Raw genomic sequence first — 14139 nt, 5'->3', positions numbered from 1 at the left:
CAGAGATCTAAGTCAAGTGTGTCACAGTTTTATAATCACTGCTCATTAAAGATTACATACAATCGCATGGAAAATAGATTGATTGTAAGAGAGATTAACACTGTTAAAATAGTTTCAAAAAGCCAAACAATAAGCCAGTGTAGTGTCCTTGCTGCCATGTCCTTGTGTGTGTGTGTGTGTGTGTGGCCAAACCAGCTGATTAATGATCCAGGAGAAAGTACCACACACAAAGGCAAGCAGATACTTTGGGAATCAATTCATCACACTTTATTTTGTGTGACCCCAGCTGATGTAGTGGCTCAAGAGCAGCAGCACAAGACACTCTCAGCACAAATGTATGAATGTGGCATAGAATGCGCACGCACGCACGCGCACACAAACACACGCACACACACGGTAGCCTGAGCAGACGACAAGGCCGCAGCTAAGATCTAAAATCAATCATCTCTGCCAGCGCTTTATTGGTAAGTGTAAGGAGAGATTGAGGGAAAGGAAGGGAGGAAGGGAGGAAGGAAAAAGAAAACTAGAGAGTTGAGAGTATGGGCAAATTTTAGAGATACTGTCTGATTATGAGTTTTAAAAATTGCAATAACATTTTTATTTACAATGGATGCAACTGAATAAAGCACCATGCTCCAGTACAAAGGATGAAGGTCGTGTTCAGTGTTATTCCATACTAGGCTATACTGAGGATGCTTTATGAAGAGGGCGCTAGTGAGGTCACTAGGCCATCCCCCTAAAGCCTTGAAGGTACTGGTCCAACTGGTCAGCACTTTCTCTGGCTGTAAGAAGCTGCTTTTCGCACCACTGAACCAGAGCCTGCTGCAGCATCTCCACACGGAGCCCCTCAAACCTCGCAATCTGGGAGAAGCACATCACATGCTTGTAAATACACATAAACATCGCAGGCATGTCGCCAAACTGGATGCTACACAATTTATCTTGAGGTGGGAAGGCAGGTAAGGCATGTGGAAACAAAGGATTTCAGTTTGGATTCAATGTTTTACCTCCTGTTTAGCAACTCCACAGATGTGATCGAACTCCGTCTCTGCTGCTTTCTTCACCTCCTCCATCTGATGAACACGAAAACCATGTAATCATCATTATATACTAGATCTTGATCAGCCTAAATATATTATATGTCTCAAATGTCTCAGCATCAGCTTTTTGTCTCGGTGGTCAATCCCCTGACTAGTAATATCAGCAGGACGTTACTGACATCTGCTGGTGACAAGAAAGAATGCACATCTGCTCTAGGAGTGACCTCCTGTGATACATGGGCACAGACACTCACAGCAGCCTTCTTCACAGGTTTGGCCTTTTCTGCGTTCCTCTTCGCAGTCTCCAGCTCCACCAGTTTACAGGTTCTCCTGCACAGCATTTCCTGCATTGGACAAATGAATCACGAAATATCCTGGATAAGGGTGACGCCATCTTGTGCTTTTGATGTCATTTGGAGCCACAGTTTGCACAATAGTGATCAAGGTGTGGTGCCGCAGTAATTGTGAATCAGTCTTAGCTGTCAATCATGACATTTTACCATGTTCAACTAACTAATTAAAACCAAACTTACTGTAAAAATGAGAGAACTACATAAAATGACAGAAACCATCACTTATCCATTATTATTATGACAAACGTATTTAGCTATTTTGAAAACAGACTTATAAAGTTTATTTGTCAAGCTATCATAAATCAATCTCCTCTATATACAGTCTAAGGTTCACACTGACTTCTTCAATTTCAACAGAAAGCTGAGATTCAACGTAGATGTAGTGACAGTGGACATGAGATGAAACAACTCACCTTCTCTGCCTCCTGGTAGCGTGAATCCAGGTCGAGGCCCAGCCCGAGTGTAATCACATTGTTTTCTGCAGTGCTCATCATATTTTTCTGCCCAGAACAGAACATTATGTGTGGATTATTTGGCAAATCAATGGCCTATTAAAATGTGATATCAACAACAACAACTAACCTTCATGGATTCAAAGACTTCTGATAATTTCACACAAATCCTGTCAGAAAAAAAAGTTGATTGTTGAGATTTTTAATCAAATTAATTTGATCTGACTTGTGTGCAGTGCTCAGAAGTATTAGCTTTAAGTACATGTGCTATGGACCTGGGACCAACACTATTATAGTCTCACCTTGAAAAAGCCTGTTTGTCAGGATCCTCCCCAGCTTCCACACAGAGATGCAGAGCAGCCGAGAAGTGCCCACAGGCCACTGCTATTCCTGCAGACAAATACATCATCAAACACACAGTAACATCAGAGCTGGAACAGATTGAATTGTTACTGTGATGTGAATGAACATAAAGACACTACACAGTGTAAAAAGGTAATCATTCAAACTTAATACACAAATAAATTGAATCCCTTACTTTGCTCAGTTAGCACCACATCCAGGAATCTCTGCAGTAAAAATTAAAAGTTCAAAAAGTCAAACAAGGCAGTATGTATCTGATTATGTGAGAAAAGAACAAAGGGAGTAAAAGAAAACAAGTACCTCTGCTGCGCTCTTGGTGTAGCCAGTTAAAATGTGATTCTGGTCACGAGCTTCTTGAAAGAACTCATCCACGTCCTGTGGACACAAATCATTGCAGTGTTACAACTTCACATGTGTAGAGGCTGTGGATTCTGTCTGTGTGAGTCCCAGCTATTACCTTATGGCCTTCTTTCCTCATCTCTCCCACAGCCTGACTCAGCAGGTTGAAAATGTTCTTCCTCACTCTTTGTCGACCTGGAGGCTGCACACATAAACTCGAATAACTTCAATTTGTTTAAATTAAATCACAGTATAGCATGACTCCTAAAGACAGATACACAACTAACAGAGGGAAGCTCAATTTAAATATTTTGTATAAAATGTATGGATATTGTCTCAGTATTAATTGGCTATGAACTTATCCCACCAGTGCTTGCTAAAGCAGTTGTGAGAGTTAACAATTGTAACTACACAATGTCAAAATATCCCCACAACAGTGGTCTCAAATGAAAATGTACTCTATAGATAGACATGTACTATCATAGTGTTCCTGTGTCACTATAGAGCGGCTACAGCTCGACAAACAGCATTCCTGACCTGATGAGGCTGACGCAGTCAAACAGGAAATAAAAGAGTCATCATCAGGAGTTAAAACACGCCCAATGCTGACTCATATACTTTGACTTCAACACAGCAAAGAATATCCGAATATGTATTTAAAATGGCATCTTACCAAATCTCAGAGTGCTTGGCTAACAAGAGGCTGATAGCATATGCTCAATTACTTAAAAACACACTGTAAATTATTTTGACATTATTGCCTCCAAATATGAGTTTGACCTAAAGTATTTCTTTATGCATGAAGTTACCTCATGAAACATCTGGAAAAGGATCAAATAAAAAAATATTGAATACAATATCTTATCCAGAACAGAAGTCAAGCTAATGAAAAGCTCTCCAGTATAGATATAGAAGTAAAAGAGAAAAGGGAGAAAGATTTAGAAACTAATATCAGTAGAAGACTGGAGAGACTCTTTAGGTAGAAATTTGAAGACGTCACAATCAAAATACTGGAGGGAGTTTACAGGGAAGGGAACCATGAGATTTTTCTTAACACCAGATAATTATGGAAAATATTATCCCTTAGCAGGGACTAGTTGCTGGAGTAGATGCAGGAACAAAGTGGCTAATTGTACAAAGCTATTCTTTACATGTCCAATTCCAAATCAATCAATCCAATTCCTCTTTACAAAGAGGTGTAAAAAAGCCTACGGTATATATTCAAGAACCTTTGAGAGATCTTTGGGTATTTAGCTGCTTGGTAAGATAAACTCATATGACATGCATATTTTTAATATACTGAGAGTGACTGCCGTGAAGAAAGTGACAGGGACATGGAAACAGCCAAACCTACCAAAACGTACTTCATGGCTATCAACGAAACAAAACATTTTGGACACAGAGAAATCAACTTTTGCAATAAGAGACCATACAACAAAATGGAATGAAACTTACCCCAAAGAAAGACATACTAAAATAGCAGTCTACACTAATTTAGTCTAGAACATGGAATAAATAGGCACAGGCACCCCCCTATGCTGGTCATATGGAAAATCTGCGATGGTGACTCTTCATAGGACAAATTTCAGCTTCAGAGGAACCAGGAACCTTTATGTCAGAATGCTACACTGCAGACCATCTCATTCAGGTAGAGGTGCAGGTTTAGCCACTGGCAGTGAAAGTTTAACCATTTACTATCTTTGCCTCTCATAAAAGACAATCACGTTGCATTCTATGTAACATAAAGTTCTTTCTCTTTCCTCAGGCTGACCATAAAGAAAGCATTTTGTGTGCACTTACTTCTGCACTGGTGAGGAAGACCTCCACAGCTTTATTCTTCTTCAGCATGCTGTGTGAAGCAACCTGCCGCAGGAACATTTCTAGTGCTTTGCAGTACGGCTGCCACTCTCCCAAACCAAGGAAACCTGCCGGAAAGCATTCAGCACTTTGATGATAACACAGAATAGACACTGAAATTTGGTTTTATTAATAATTACTTTTCATTTATTTGATCAAATACAGTATATTATTGTGCAGAGGTGGTTTTCAGGTGTACTCACCAAGCTGTTTCATAACCTTGGCAGATGGATTCACCTGAGGCTTTGCAGGAATCGGAGGAAACTTGAAAAAAGAAAAGAAAGTATGATTGTATTCCACTCAATATTATTTTACAAACTTTCTTTCATTGGGTGCTTAAGGGAGACTCCTCAATAGGGTTAATCTTTTTCGAAATATGCAGAGCTTATAGTAACAGTATGTTCACAATATCAATCTTTTATTGATCTGACATTTCACCACAAAAGCACTGTTACAAGAATATACGGTTTTAAGTTATCGCTTGTAGTTTTTTGAGATAGCCAGTTCCACCATAAAAACAGATAAGTAATATTTTTTACAGTAACAGACTTCACTGACAGAGCAACTATCTATGTTTACAAGTCAAATAAATGATTCAGCGCAGATGAAAAGTACTGACTATGACCCCCTGTATCCCGGGTACATCATCCTGGGAGAACAGGTGCTGCTGCAGCCATTCAAAATCATCATAGGTTCGATCCACATGGTACTCCCCTGTCCCAGAAAGCTGGTGCACACAGAAGAGACCATATGGCATGATGTCAGCAATCTTTTTTTTTAAATTAACACAATTAAAGCACAACAACTGAATGATCTGTGTGGTATTTGCAGTATTAATTTAGATTTATGGAACACAAATAACTTCTGACCTTTTGAGAAACAATCAGAAAGGTGAGTGTGTCCCCATCTATCAGAACCTCTGCCACCTTGATGTTATGACCATGGACACTTGGACCAGATGTCACTTCTTGCACCTCTTCCTGTGTTAAGAATGTAGCTTTTAATATCACCAGTACAACAGGGAGTGTATTCAAGTTAGAATTCAAACTAACAAAACTTCACACTAAGCTCTGCCTGGTATAAAAGGCTGCCACATGATACCCAGAGATAAAAACATTTTCAGACACTTACCATCATTGTCAAAGCCTGAAAGTTGATGTTCCCCGTTTCCTGTTTTGTGGTTTGAAGAAATCTTAAATCTCGATAAAACGGGGAGAAAGTTACAAAGCTCTTTCTGTCTTGTGTTGGCTTTAGGACACTTATGCTTCAACTGCTGAGACAGCACAGGATATCCTCTGGGTCAAGGTGCACGCTGAGTCCTGAGAGAAACGGAGTAAAAACAGTGCCAAATCTAAAGTGCTGGCGCAGGGAAAAAGATAAGTAAACTGTGCGTTAGTCAGTAACTCTGTGTCTTTGACACACCCACACAGGGGAAAAAATGTCTTTAACAGTCGAATCAGAGACTCAGCTGTCAGCATTACGACCTCACAAATCTGTAAACAACCCCTGAACTCACAAGCCATCCCATAAAAGACGCAGAATACAGGGCATGGATACAAAAAACTATTTAATATGGAGACTTTGTTATCAATAAAAGAAAACACATTAAAAGTTAAAAGTAGTGGAGCTCCTCCTCATTTTCATCCACATCCACGAAAAAAAAACTGGTGCCTGCAGGCCCCTCAAAGCTGTGAGGTTCAAATGGACCGTCCTCTTCCTCCCAGTCCTGAGGAAAGGTCCAGCTGAAGGGGGGCTCCTCTTCCCCAAAGGGACCACCATTGAAGTCATGGAAGAAGTCTGAGAAACTGTGTGTATTTGTGTCATCCTCAGCATCAGTGAACACCTGATTCTCCAGAAACATCTCATGGCCCACACTGTCGTAGAGTCTCCTCTTCTCCTTGTTGGAGAGCACAGAGAAGGCTGGAGGAGGAGAAAACAAAGCAGGTACTTTGACTTCGGTGAATCTACAATCAGGTGCAAGTTCATTAGATTCACCAACTTAAACACAATGGTACAATGCTGTTATCCTCCTTGCGAGCCGGGTTCGGCAGAATTTAAGGCTAAAAAACAATGTAAATGAGACCTTTTCCAGTCAAATTTGAATGTCGGGGCTTACGGACTTACTTGGATGACATTAAATGATTAATATGGGGGCATGTATTTTTTTTCCCCTCAAATGCTTGCGTGTTTTAGCAACAATCTAATAATCTTGGATTTGTGAGCTACTATGGTTGTATTTATATGGTGCTGTTTGTATGCTATTTCATTTTCATATAGATATGGACCTTTTGTGTCTGCAGTCAAATTGAAATGAATTGTATTGAAGAAGTTTCTGTGCGGTGTGTTTTACCTTCAACAATCTCTCTGAAAGTCTTCTCTGTGTCTGCACTCTTGCTCTTATCAGGGTGGTACTTTAACGCCAGTTTGCGGAAAGCCTTCTTTATCTGCCCGTCAGTTGCTGTTGGCTCCACACTGAGGGTGTCATAGTAACTTCTGCCAGTGTCCGAGAAGGTGGCTGCGAATAAACAGAGCAGCAGTACCACACAGGCTCCAATCCTCCCCCGGTGGTGGTAGACACCTTGCACGGCCATGATGAAGAACGGCCACCACAAACCTTCACGGAGTAGTTTATCTGTAGTAGTAGTAGTAGTAGTTGTAGAGTAGTTTATCTGGAAGTTTGATGAATATCAGCCACTACAAACCCCCTTGGAGTAGTTTATCTAGAGAAGTAGTAGTAAAGTAGTTTATCTGGAAGTTTGATGAATATCAGCCACTACAAACCACCACGGAGTAGTTTATCTAGAGTAGTAGTAGTAGAGTAGTTTATCTGGAAGTTTGATGAATATCAGCCACTACAAACCCCCTTGGAGTAGTTTATCTAGAGTAGTAGTAGTAGTAGAGTAGTTTATCTAGAGTAGTAGTAGTAGTAGTAGAGTAGTTTATCTGGAAGTTTGATGAATATCAGCCACTACAAACCACCACGGAGTAGTTTATCTAGAGTAGTAGTAGTAGTAGAGTAGTTTATCTAGAGTAGTAGTAGTAGTAGAGTAGTTTATCTGGAAGTTTGATGAATATCAGCCACTACAAACCACCACGGAGTAGTTTATCTAGAGTAGTAGTAGTAGTAGTAGAGTAGTTTATCTGGAAGTTTGATGAATATCAGCGACTAAACCCTCACTGAGTAGTGTATCTGAAGTAGTAGTAGTAGTAGAGTAGTTTATCTGGAAGTCTTTGATGAAGAACAGTCACCACAGACCCTCACAGAGTAGTTTATCTGAAGAAGTAGTAGTAGTAGTAGTAGAGTAGTTTATCTGAAGGAGTAGTAGTAGAGTAGTTTTTCTGGAAGTTTGACGAAGAACAGCCACCACAGACCCTCACAGAGTAGTTAATCTAGAGCAGTAGTAGTGGTGGTAGAGTAGTTTATTTGGAAGTTTAATGAACAAAAGCCACTACAAAGTCTCACAGAGTAGTTTATCTGGAGTCTTTGATGAATATCAGCCACTACAAACCCTCACTGAGTAGTATTTCTGAAGTAGTAGTAGTAGTAGTTTATCTGGAGTCTTTGATGAAGAACAGCCACCACAGACCATCACAGAGTAGTTTATCTGGAGTCTTTAATGAAGAACAGCCACCACAGACCATCACAGAGTAGTTTATCTGAAGTAGTAGTAGTAGTAGAGTAGTTTATCTGAAGTAGTAGTAGTAGTAGAGTAGTTTATCTGAAGTAGTAGTAGTAGTAGAGTAGTTTATCTGGAAGTTTGATGAAGAACAGCCACCACAGACCATCACAGAGTAGTTTATCTGGAGTCTTTGATGAAGAAGCCACCGGGGCTGAAGGCTTTGAAACCCACAGGTGCACTTATCTTACGAGGTTACGCACATTTCGGCCCAACTACGCAGAAAAAGGCGTAAATGTGACCTCGTCTGTAGCTAATCTCAGCGTCAACTCACCGTGTTTTAGTTGTCAGTGCTGCTACTGCGCTCACTACTACGTCTCAGTTATTTCCTCATAGAAACAAGAATATGAAACCCAACTTAAACACGTCAGTCTCGCTCGCTAGATGGCAGAAGAACAACTTGAAGAAAAGCGGAAGAAGAAGAAGAGGAGGAGGGCGTTCTTCTTCGTTGGTGGTGAGAGGTAGATGAGGAAATGTGGTAAACACGTAAGGTAAACAACACCGAGGCCCCTGGGGGACAGACTGTAATAACACGGGCCTTGGTTGTTGTTGTTGGCAGAAACATCTGTCGACATTTCAGTCAATCTAAACGAGGTGTTTCGCCGTTCGGCTGGATCCTGCTCCTGGTTTCTGTTCGGTGAGACAACGTTAGCATTTAGCCAGCGAGCTATGTCACCTTTGCTAGCTGGTGTTAGCGAACTCCATAGTCCGACGGGCAATTATTTAGGAATATGAAACGACAATGTGGGCTTTAGCTACCCTGAGTAAACACGTCTGTGCATTTGAAACGTCCTACGTTGTGAATATACTGTTTTTATTGCATTTTATCAAAACATCACCAGCTGTTGTCACATGTAAACATTGTGACGTTGTACGTGTCTGGTTTAAAGTAACGTCACTGGCATCTTTCGTATCTGTCCTATATTTCACATGTATTGAAACTTGGCTTTATGTTTTTTTCCCTCCTGCAGGACATTAAATAGCAGATTTTACTTACACGAGGATAAAAACATGCATGATTTCTTTGCGTGCTTGTGTGTGTGTGTGCGTGTGTGTGTGTTAATGTTTCCCAGGTCACGTCACCCCCCCTTCAGACACATGAGTGCTACATTCTCCTCGAGCTGGGCCGAGCGCCATGCCTGACCGGGACAGCTCCTACCTGTCAGGTGGTAGTGGCAGCGGTAGTCTAAGTGAGGAAGGGTCCGGTCTGCCAGGGGGCTCTGGAGAGGGCAGAGGGGGCTCAGGAGGTAGCATTGGAGGTAACGTCTCTGGTTCTGGGAGCATGGGGGGTGGAGGGGCGCTTGGAAACGGCAACGGTTGTGGGAACGGAGGTGGAGGCCAAGGTGCGGGCATGGCAGATGGTGTCTGTAGGGACTTCATACGCAACGTCTGCAAGAGGGGTAAACGCTGCCGCTTCAAACACCCAGACTTCAATGAGGTTCCAGACCTGGGAGTTCAGAAGAATGAGTTCATCTTCTGTCATGACCACCAGAATAAGGAGTGTATGCGCGCCAACTGCCGCTTTGTCCATGGATCTAAAGAGGATGAGGACTATTACAAAAAAACAGGAGAGTTGCCTCTCAGGCTAAGAGGGAAAGTTGCAGCACGACTGGGTCTGTCCCCCATGGATCTCCCCCATAGTCGTGGGGAGGTCCCTATCTGCAGAGACTTCCTGACTGGAGAGTGCCAAAGGGGCAACAAATGTAAATTTCGCCATGTCAAAAAAGACTATGAATATGACACTTCCAGGGTTGGAGTGGGTGGTGTTATGGGGCCAGGTGCCAGTGGAATGGTGGCTGCAGGGGGAGGGATAGGTGTTGGAGGAGGAGGTAACTGCGGAGGAATGCAAGGTCTTGTGGGAGGCGGCGGTGTAAATAATATGATGGGGATGGGATGTCCCAGCTTGGGGGGTTGCAGAGACCCAGGTATCTCAGGAGTTGGGGGAGTAGGTGTAGGTGGCATGAGTGGTTGTCTGTCGATAAGTTCCACAGGACAGCGTCGGTATGACCGGAGCTCATGCTCGTTGTATGATCCTCTGCTTGAGAATGGGCTGTTTGATGCTGGCTCCCTGGAGGCTTCAATGGACCACACTGCTCTTCAGCTGAAGAGGCGGCGGTTGGAGGGGCTCCGTCTGGCAGACGGGAGCATAGGTGGACACTATGAGCTGGGGATCCAAGCCACCTTGCCGCCACGTCCTCTTGAGTACAGGTTCCTGGAGGAAGAAAACTCCTTGCTGAGGAAGAGAGTGGAAGAGTTAAAGAAGCAGGTTAGAATGACAGATGAATAAACCAGCATTATTAAGATTTCGGACAAAATGACATTTTAGCTCTCTTATACAGCCTTTCCCACTGAAATATTTGTCAAATATAACAGTCAAATGTTTGTATTTACCAAAATACTTTTGGACTCCAGTATTTTCTAGTAGGATTTCTCTTTTTAACAACTAATACAGGAGTGTGCTAAATAATAGGCTTATTTAACTGTATGATGCAGTGCAATACAATGTGTTACCAAAGTTGTTACACATAACTGAATTTTTATCAGCTGGTAGCTTTTGAATCAGATCATATGTTAACTGTTACTTTGAACACCTTATGTTGTTAATTTATTTAGTCCATTCAACATTAGTTTGTGACCTAATAATAATAATAATACATTAAAATGTATGTTTTTCTTGAATATTACAAATATAAACAAACATATTTTGATGACATAAGAAAACACTGATTGCTGAAATAGAGCAGCGTCAGTCACAATAACAAAATGTAAGAATGTAAACAAACTGCTTTTGACTGGAATACATTTTTTTGACAGACAAAACAAAATTTAACGTAGTGGTTGGAGAGTTGATGTTTAGAGACGACAGCTGAAAGATCATTGTTGTAATGAATGTATTTAATATATTCAAACTTAACAGAGGCAATGTTGAGTTTGGATGATGTTTGCCTACTGATGTTTGAGTTTGTGACTGGAAAATGATCAACTACGTATTAATCAGATATAAGCATCACCTAAATTTAAAGAGACACTTTTTCCCTTCTGATGGATCTATTTTGGAGTAGTAATTTGATATTTAATAGTTAAAAGTAAATTTAATAGTAAATTCAAGAAACATCTAAGTTGCAGAGGATAATATATTTCCACACTTTTTCACAAAAGGAATAACAGACTGTTGGAAACTGGAGGGGGAATAAACTAAGCAAAACAAAGTTGTATGGCGGTGGACTTTCAATTCTTAAAAAAGGTTTTGAAATGATGAAAAAATATATCTCTGCTAATCCATCTCTCTTGTGTTTCTCAGGTTTCAAATCTCATCGCCACAAATGAGGTTCTTCTGGAGCAGAACGCCCAGTTCCGGAGCCAGGCCAAGGTGATGGCGCTCTCCTCCACTCCTGCACCCACTGAGCAGTCTTTGGTTCCCCCTGTGGGTGCAGTGAGCTCCTACAATCACAGCATTGCTCAGACTCACACCACCCTGAGCAGTGCTGGACTGCAACCTCGGCCTGTCATACAGCAGGACCTGGTGGCATCCTCCGGTGCCCCTACAGTGCCCCCAAGCAATGCAGCCCCACCTACAGCTCCTCCACCCCATCTCAACCCCGACATCACCCCCCTCTCAGCTGCACTTGCACAGACCATTGCCCAAGGAATGGCACCGCCTGTTTCCATGGCTCCCGTGGCTGTATCTGTGGCACCAGTGGCAGTCTCTATGTCTATGACGCAGCCTCTGCCTGGCATTACCATGAGTCATGCCACCAGCCCAATGGTGTCGTATCCCATCGCAAGTCAAAGCATGAGGATCACCACGCTCCCTCACTAACTGATTTATGGACTACAGTACACACAAGTCAGACTGTAGCATGAGGATTTTTATCACAGAAGTTCAACTCGACTGATGACAGAACTGTGAAAAGATTAGTTTCTGCTTCTCTCCACCAGAGGGCAGGATAAAGACTTCTCTGTTCAGCCTCCCTCACTCTTTATCCTATGGCATTGCAGGGACATGTTTTATAAGACTGACTGACCTGTGAACTCTGGCATGAGTCTGTGTAAAGGAATTATTTTCAAACATAGGCACCAAAAATGACAACACTCAACATGTGAGGCTATCCATAGTGTTCGAACCATTTCTGCAAGACTGCTGTGCTATCATTGGAGACTTTCCAATTAGTTTGTGTTTATATTTTTGTGATTTGCTCTTGTACGAATTAAGTTTGGTACTTTGCAAATTAAAAAAAAGAAAAAAAATGAATTTTGAGTTCTCTCTCCCTTTTTTACAGCTGATTTGTTCTGCTCACAGTGAGATAGACACGAACAAGTGAAGTCATGCTAAGACAGATTTGTAGTGATAAATGCTCATGTGAGCATCTCATTGCTTGAGTTGTTTGGGTGGGGTCACATTGTGTAAACTTGAATATAATCGCCTGTCTCTACAGAAGCTTCACATCCGTGTGACTCTTTAAACAAGTGGAGCATTTGGTGTTTGTCTGCCACAAGCACTGGGAATCATTTCAGCCTGCAGGGGCCTGGGCGCTCACACTGGATTAAGGGACTGAGGAAATGCACAGTCGGCTGTTCTAGTCAACTGAGGCAGCAGAAAAATACTGCCCAAGCAGTAGCTATATGGCTATATCACAGTATTTTCTCCTCCAAATAAAGCTGTTCTGCACACCACCAGACAGGTAAATGCACTTTTTGATAGACAATTACATCCACATTTGAAGTAGAAAGTTACTTAAATTGCAGTGTGAAGGCTGTAGTGCTTCGTTGAATCATGTTGAAAATGCATGAAAGCTTTGCTTGAGACAGCTGAACATGAATGAACTTGCATCCAAAAAGAAAATATGGTTGCTTGCTTGCTGCAAGAAGCACATGGTGTGAAAGAGCACAGCTTATTAAAAAGTATCCACAAATTGTGTGTGTGAAGTGAAAGATGTGGGAGAGAAAAGAGAAGAACAAATGTTTGTTGAAAAGCAGAGCAGATGATTTCTTATAAAAACAGAAAAAATGAATAAGAAATGGAATTACACTAAATTAAACTTAAACTGCAATTATTTCAAATACATTTCAAGATATCAAAAACGTTGGAAAATATTTTAGGGGTTTTGGGCCTGTTTGTGGTTTCTACCACAAAGTATGAAGGAGGATACATTTAAAGGTCCAGTGTGTAAGATTTAGTTGAAAGGGAACTATTGGCAGACATTTAATGTAGAATAATCCTCATGATGTTTTCAATAGTTTGTTTCATCTTAATTGTACAAATTGTAGTTTTTGTTACCCTAGAAAAGGCCATTTATATTTAAATACTTTATATTTACATGGAGGGGACCCTCTCTACGGAGACTGCCATGTTTTTTACATTAGTCCAGACTGGAAAAACTAAACACCTTTTGAGTTTTTATGACAACTGAAGCTACCACAGGTTCTTTTTCATGTTTGGAAGGAGAGGGTGAGGTGAGGGGTGTTCAGCTGCAACATGCAACTTCAACACTCAATATCTCTAAATTCTACACACTGTAACTTTAAAGGACAGTATAATATCTTTTCATCATATTTTGTTATAAAAGATGGGAAATGCTAGTGTACCACTGTGGGAAGTGTCAGTCAACCTGCCATCGCTACCTAAAGGGAAAGTTTGCAGCCCTCTCCATGTTTTTGTTTCTTTTTTTGTCTGCAGGGTCATGCAAAAACTGCAAAAAGAACTCCCACGAAACTTGGTGGAAGGACGTGACAAGCATCAAGAAAGAACCCATTCAAGTATGATAAGGATGCAAGAATTTTTTGTATCACTTTCAAAACACTGAAAGATAAGATTTTTTAATACCATTTTTTTTTACTTATTTTGGGATTTATCTCACTCTAGCAGCCCCAAATACACACCCACTATAACGTTTAGAAATCTTACAGAACCCCCCCCACAAAACCTAAAATGTGAAAACTGCAAGATAATTTTGAAGATGTTGAAAAATGAATGGAAGTTTAAAGGCTGAGAGTCTTGGGTTCTTTTTCATGTTTGGAAGGAGAGGGTGAGGTGAGGGGTGTTCAGCTGCAACATGCA

General features: G+C 41.3%; 2 protein-coding genes across 3 annotated transcripts; one reads left to right on the top strand and one right to left on the bottom strand.

The window, feature by feature from the left end:
* Positions 1–244: 244 nt before the first annotated feature.
* On the bottom strand, positions 245–8495 carry LOC109629229 (sorting nexin-5). Of its 2 annotated transcripts, none has more exons than XM_020086829.2 (15): positions 8356–8495; positions 5536–5723; positions 5274–5384; positions 5024–5131; positions 4608–4668; positions 4348–4472; positions 2666–2749; positions 2509–2583; positions 2384–2414; positions 2148–2235; positions 1976–2015; positions 1807–1893; positions 1295–1384; positions 1008–1073; positions 245–861 (listed from the first exon to the last, which is right to left on the bottom strand). In XM_020086829.2, exons 2-15 carry the CDS (start codon positions 5539–5541, stop codon positions 724–726), a joined length of 1110 nt encoding a protein of 369 aa, XP_019942388.2. In that variant the 5' UTR covers positions 5542–5723; positions 8356–8495; the 3' UTR covers positions 245–723. The 2 variants fall into 2 exon arrangements, with proteins under 2 accessions (XP_019942388.2, XP_019942389.2); XM_020086830.2 differs by having other exon boundaries at positions 5536–5763; positions 8356–8424.
* Positions 8496–8506: 11 nt separating this feature from the next.
* Positions 8507–12333, top strand: zc3h10 (zinc finger CCCH-type containing 10). Its single transcript, XM_020086827.2, has 3 exons — positions 8507–8718; positions 9155–10347; positions 11383–12333. The coding sequence occupies exons 2-3, from the start codon at positions 9217–9219 to the stop codon at positions 11899–11901; spliced, it is 1650 nt and encodes a 549-aa protein (XP_019942386.2). The 5' UTR covers positions 8507–8718; positions 9155–9216; the 3' UTR covers positions 11902–12333.
* Positions 12334–14139: the final 1806 nt, after the last annotated feature.

Source organism: Paralichthys olivaceus, chromosome 2 (genome assembly GCF_024713975.1).
Source record: "Paralichthys olivaceus isolate ysfri-2021 chromosome 2, ASM2471397v2, whole genome shotgun sequence".
NCBI classification, from domain to species: domain Eukaryota; kingdom Metazoa; phylum Chordata; class Actinopteri; order Pleuronectiformes; family Paralichthyidae; genus Paralichthys; species Paralichthys olivaceus.
Note: the sequence above shows the minus strand (reverse complement) of the source record. Positions and strands in the feature narration are given on the sequence as shown.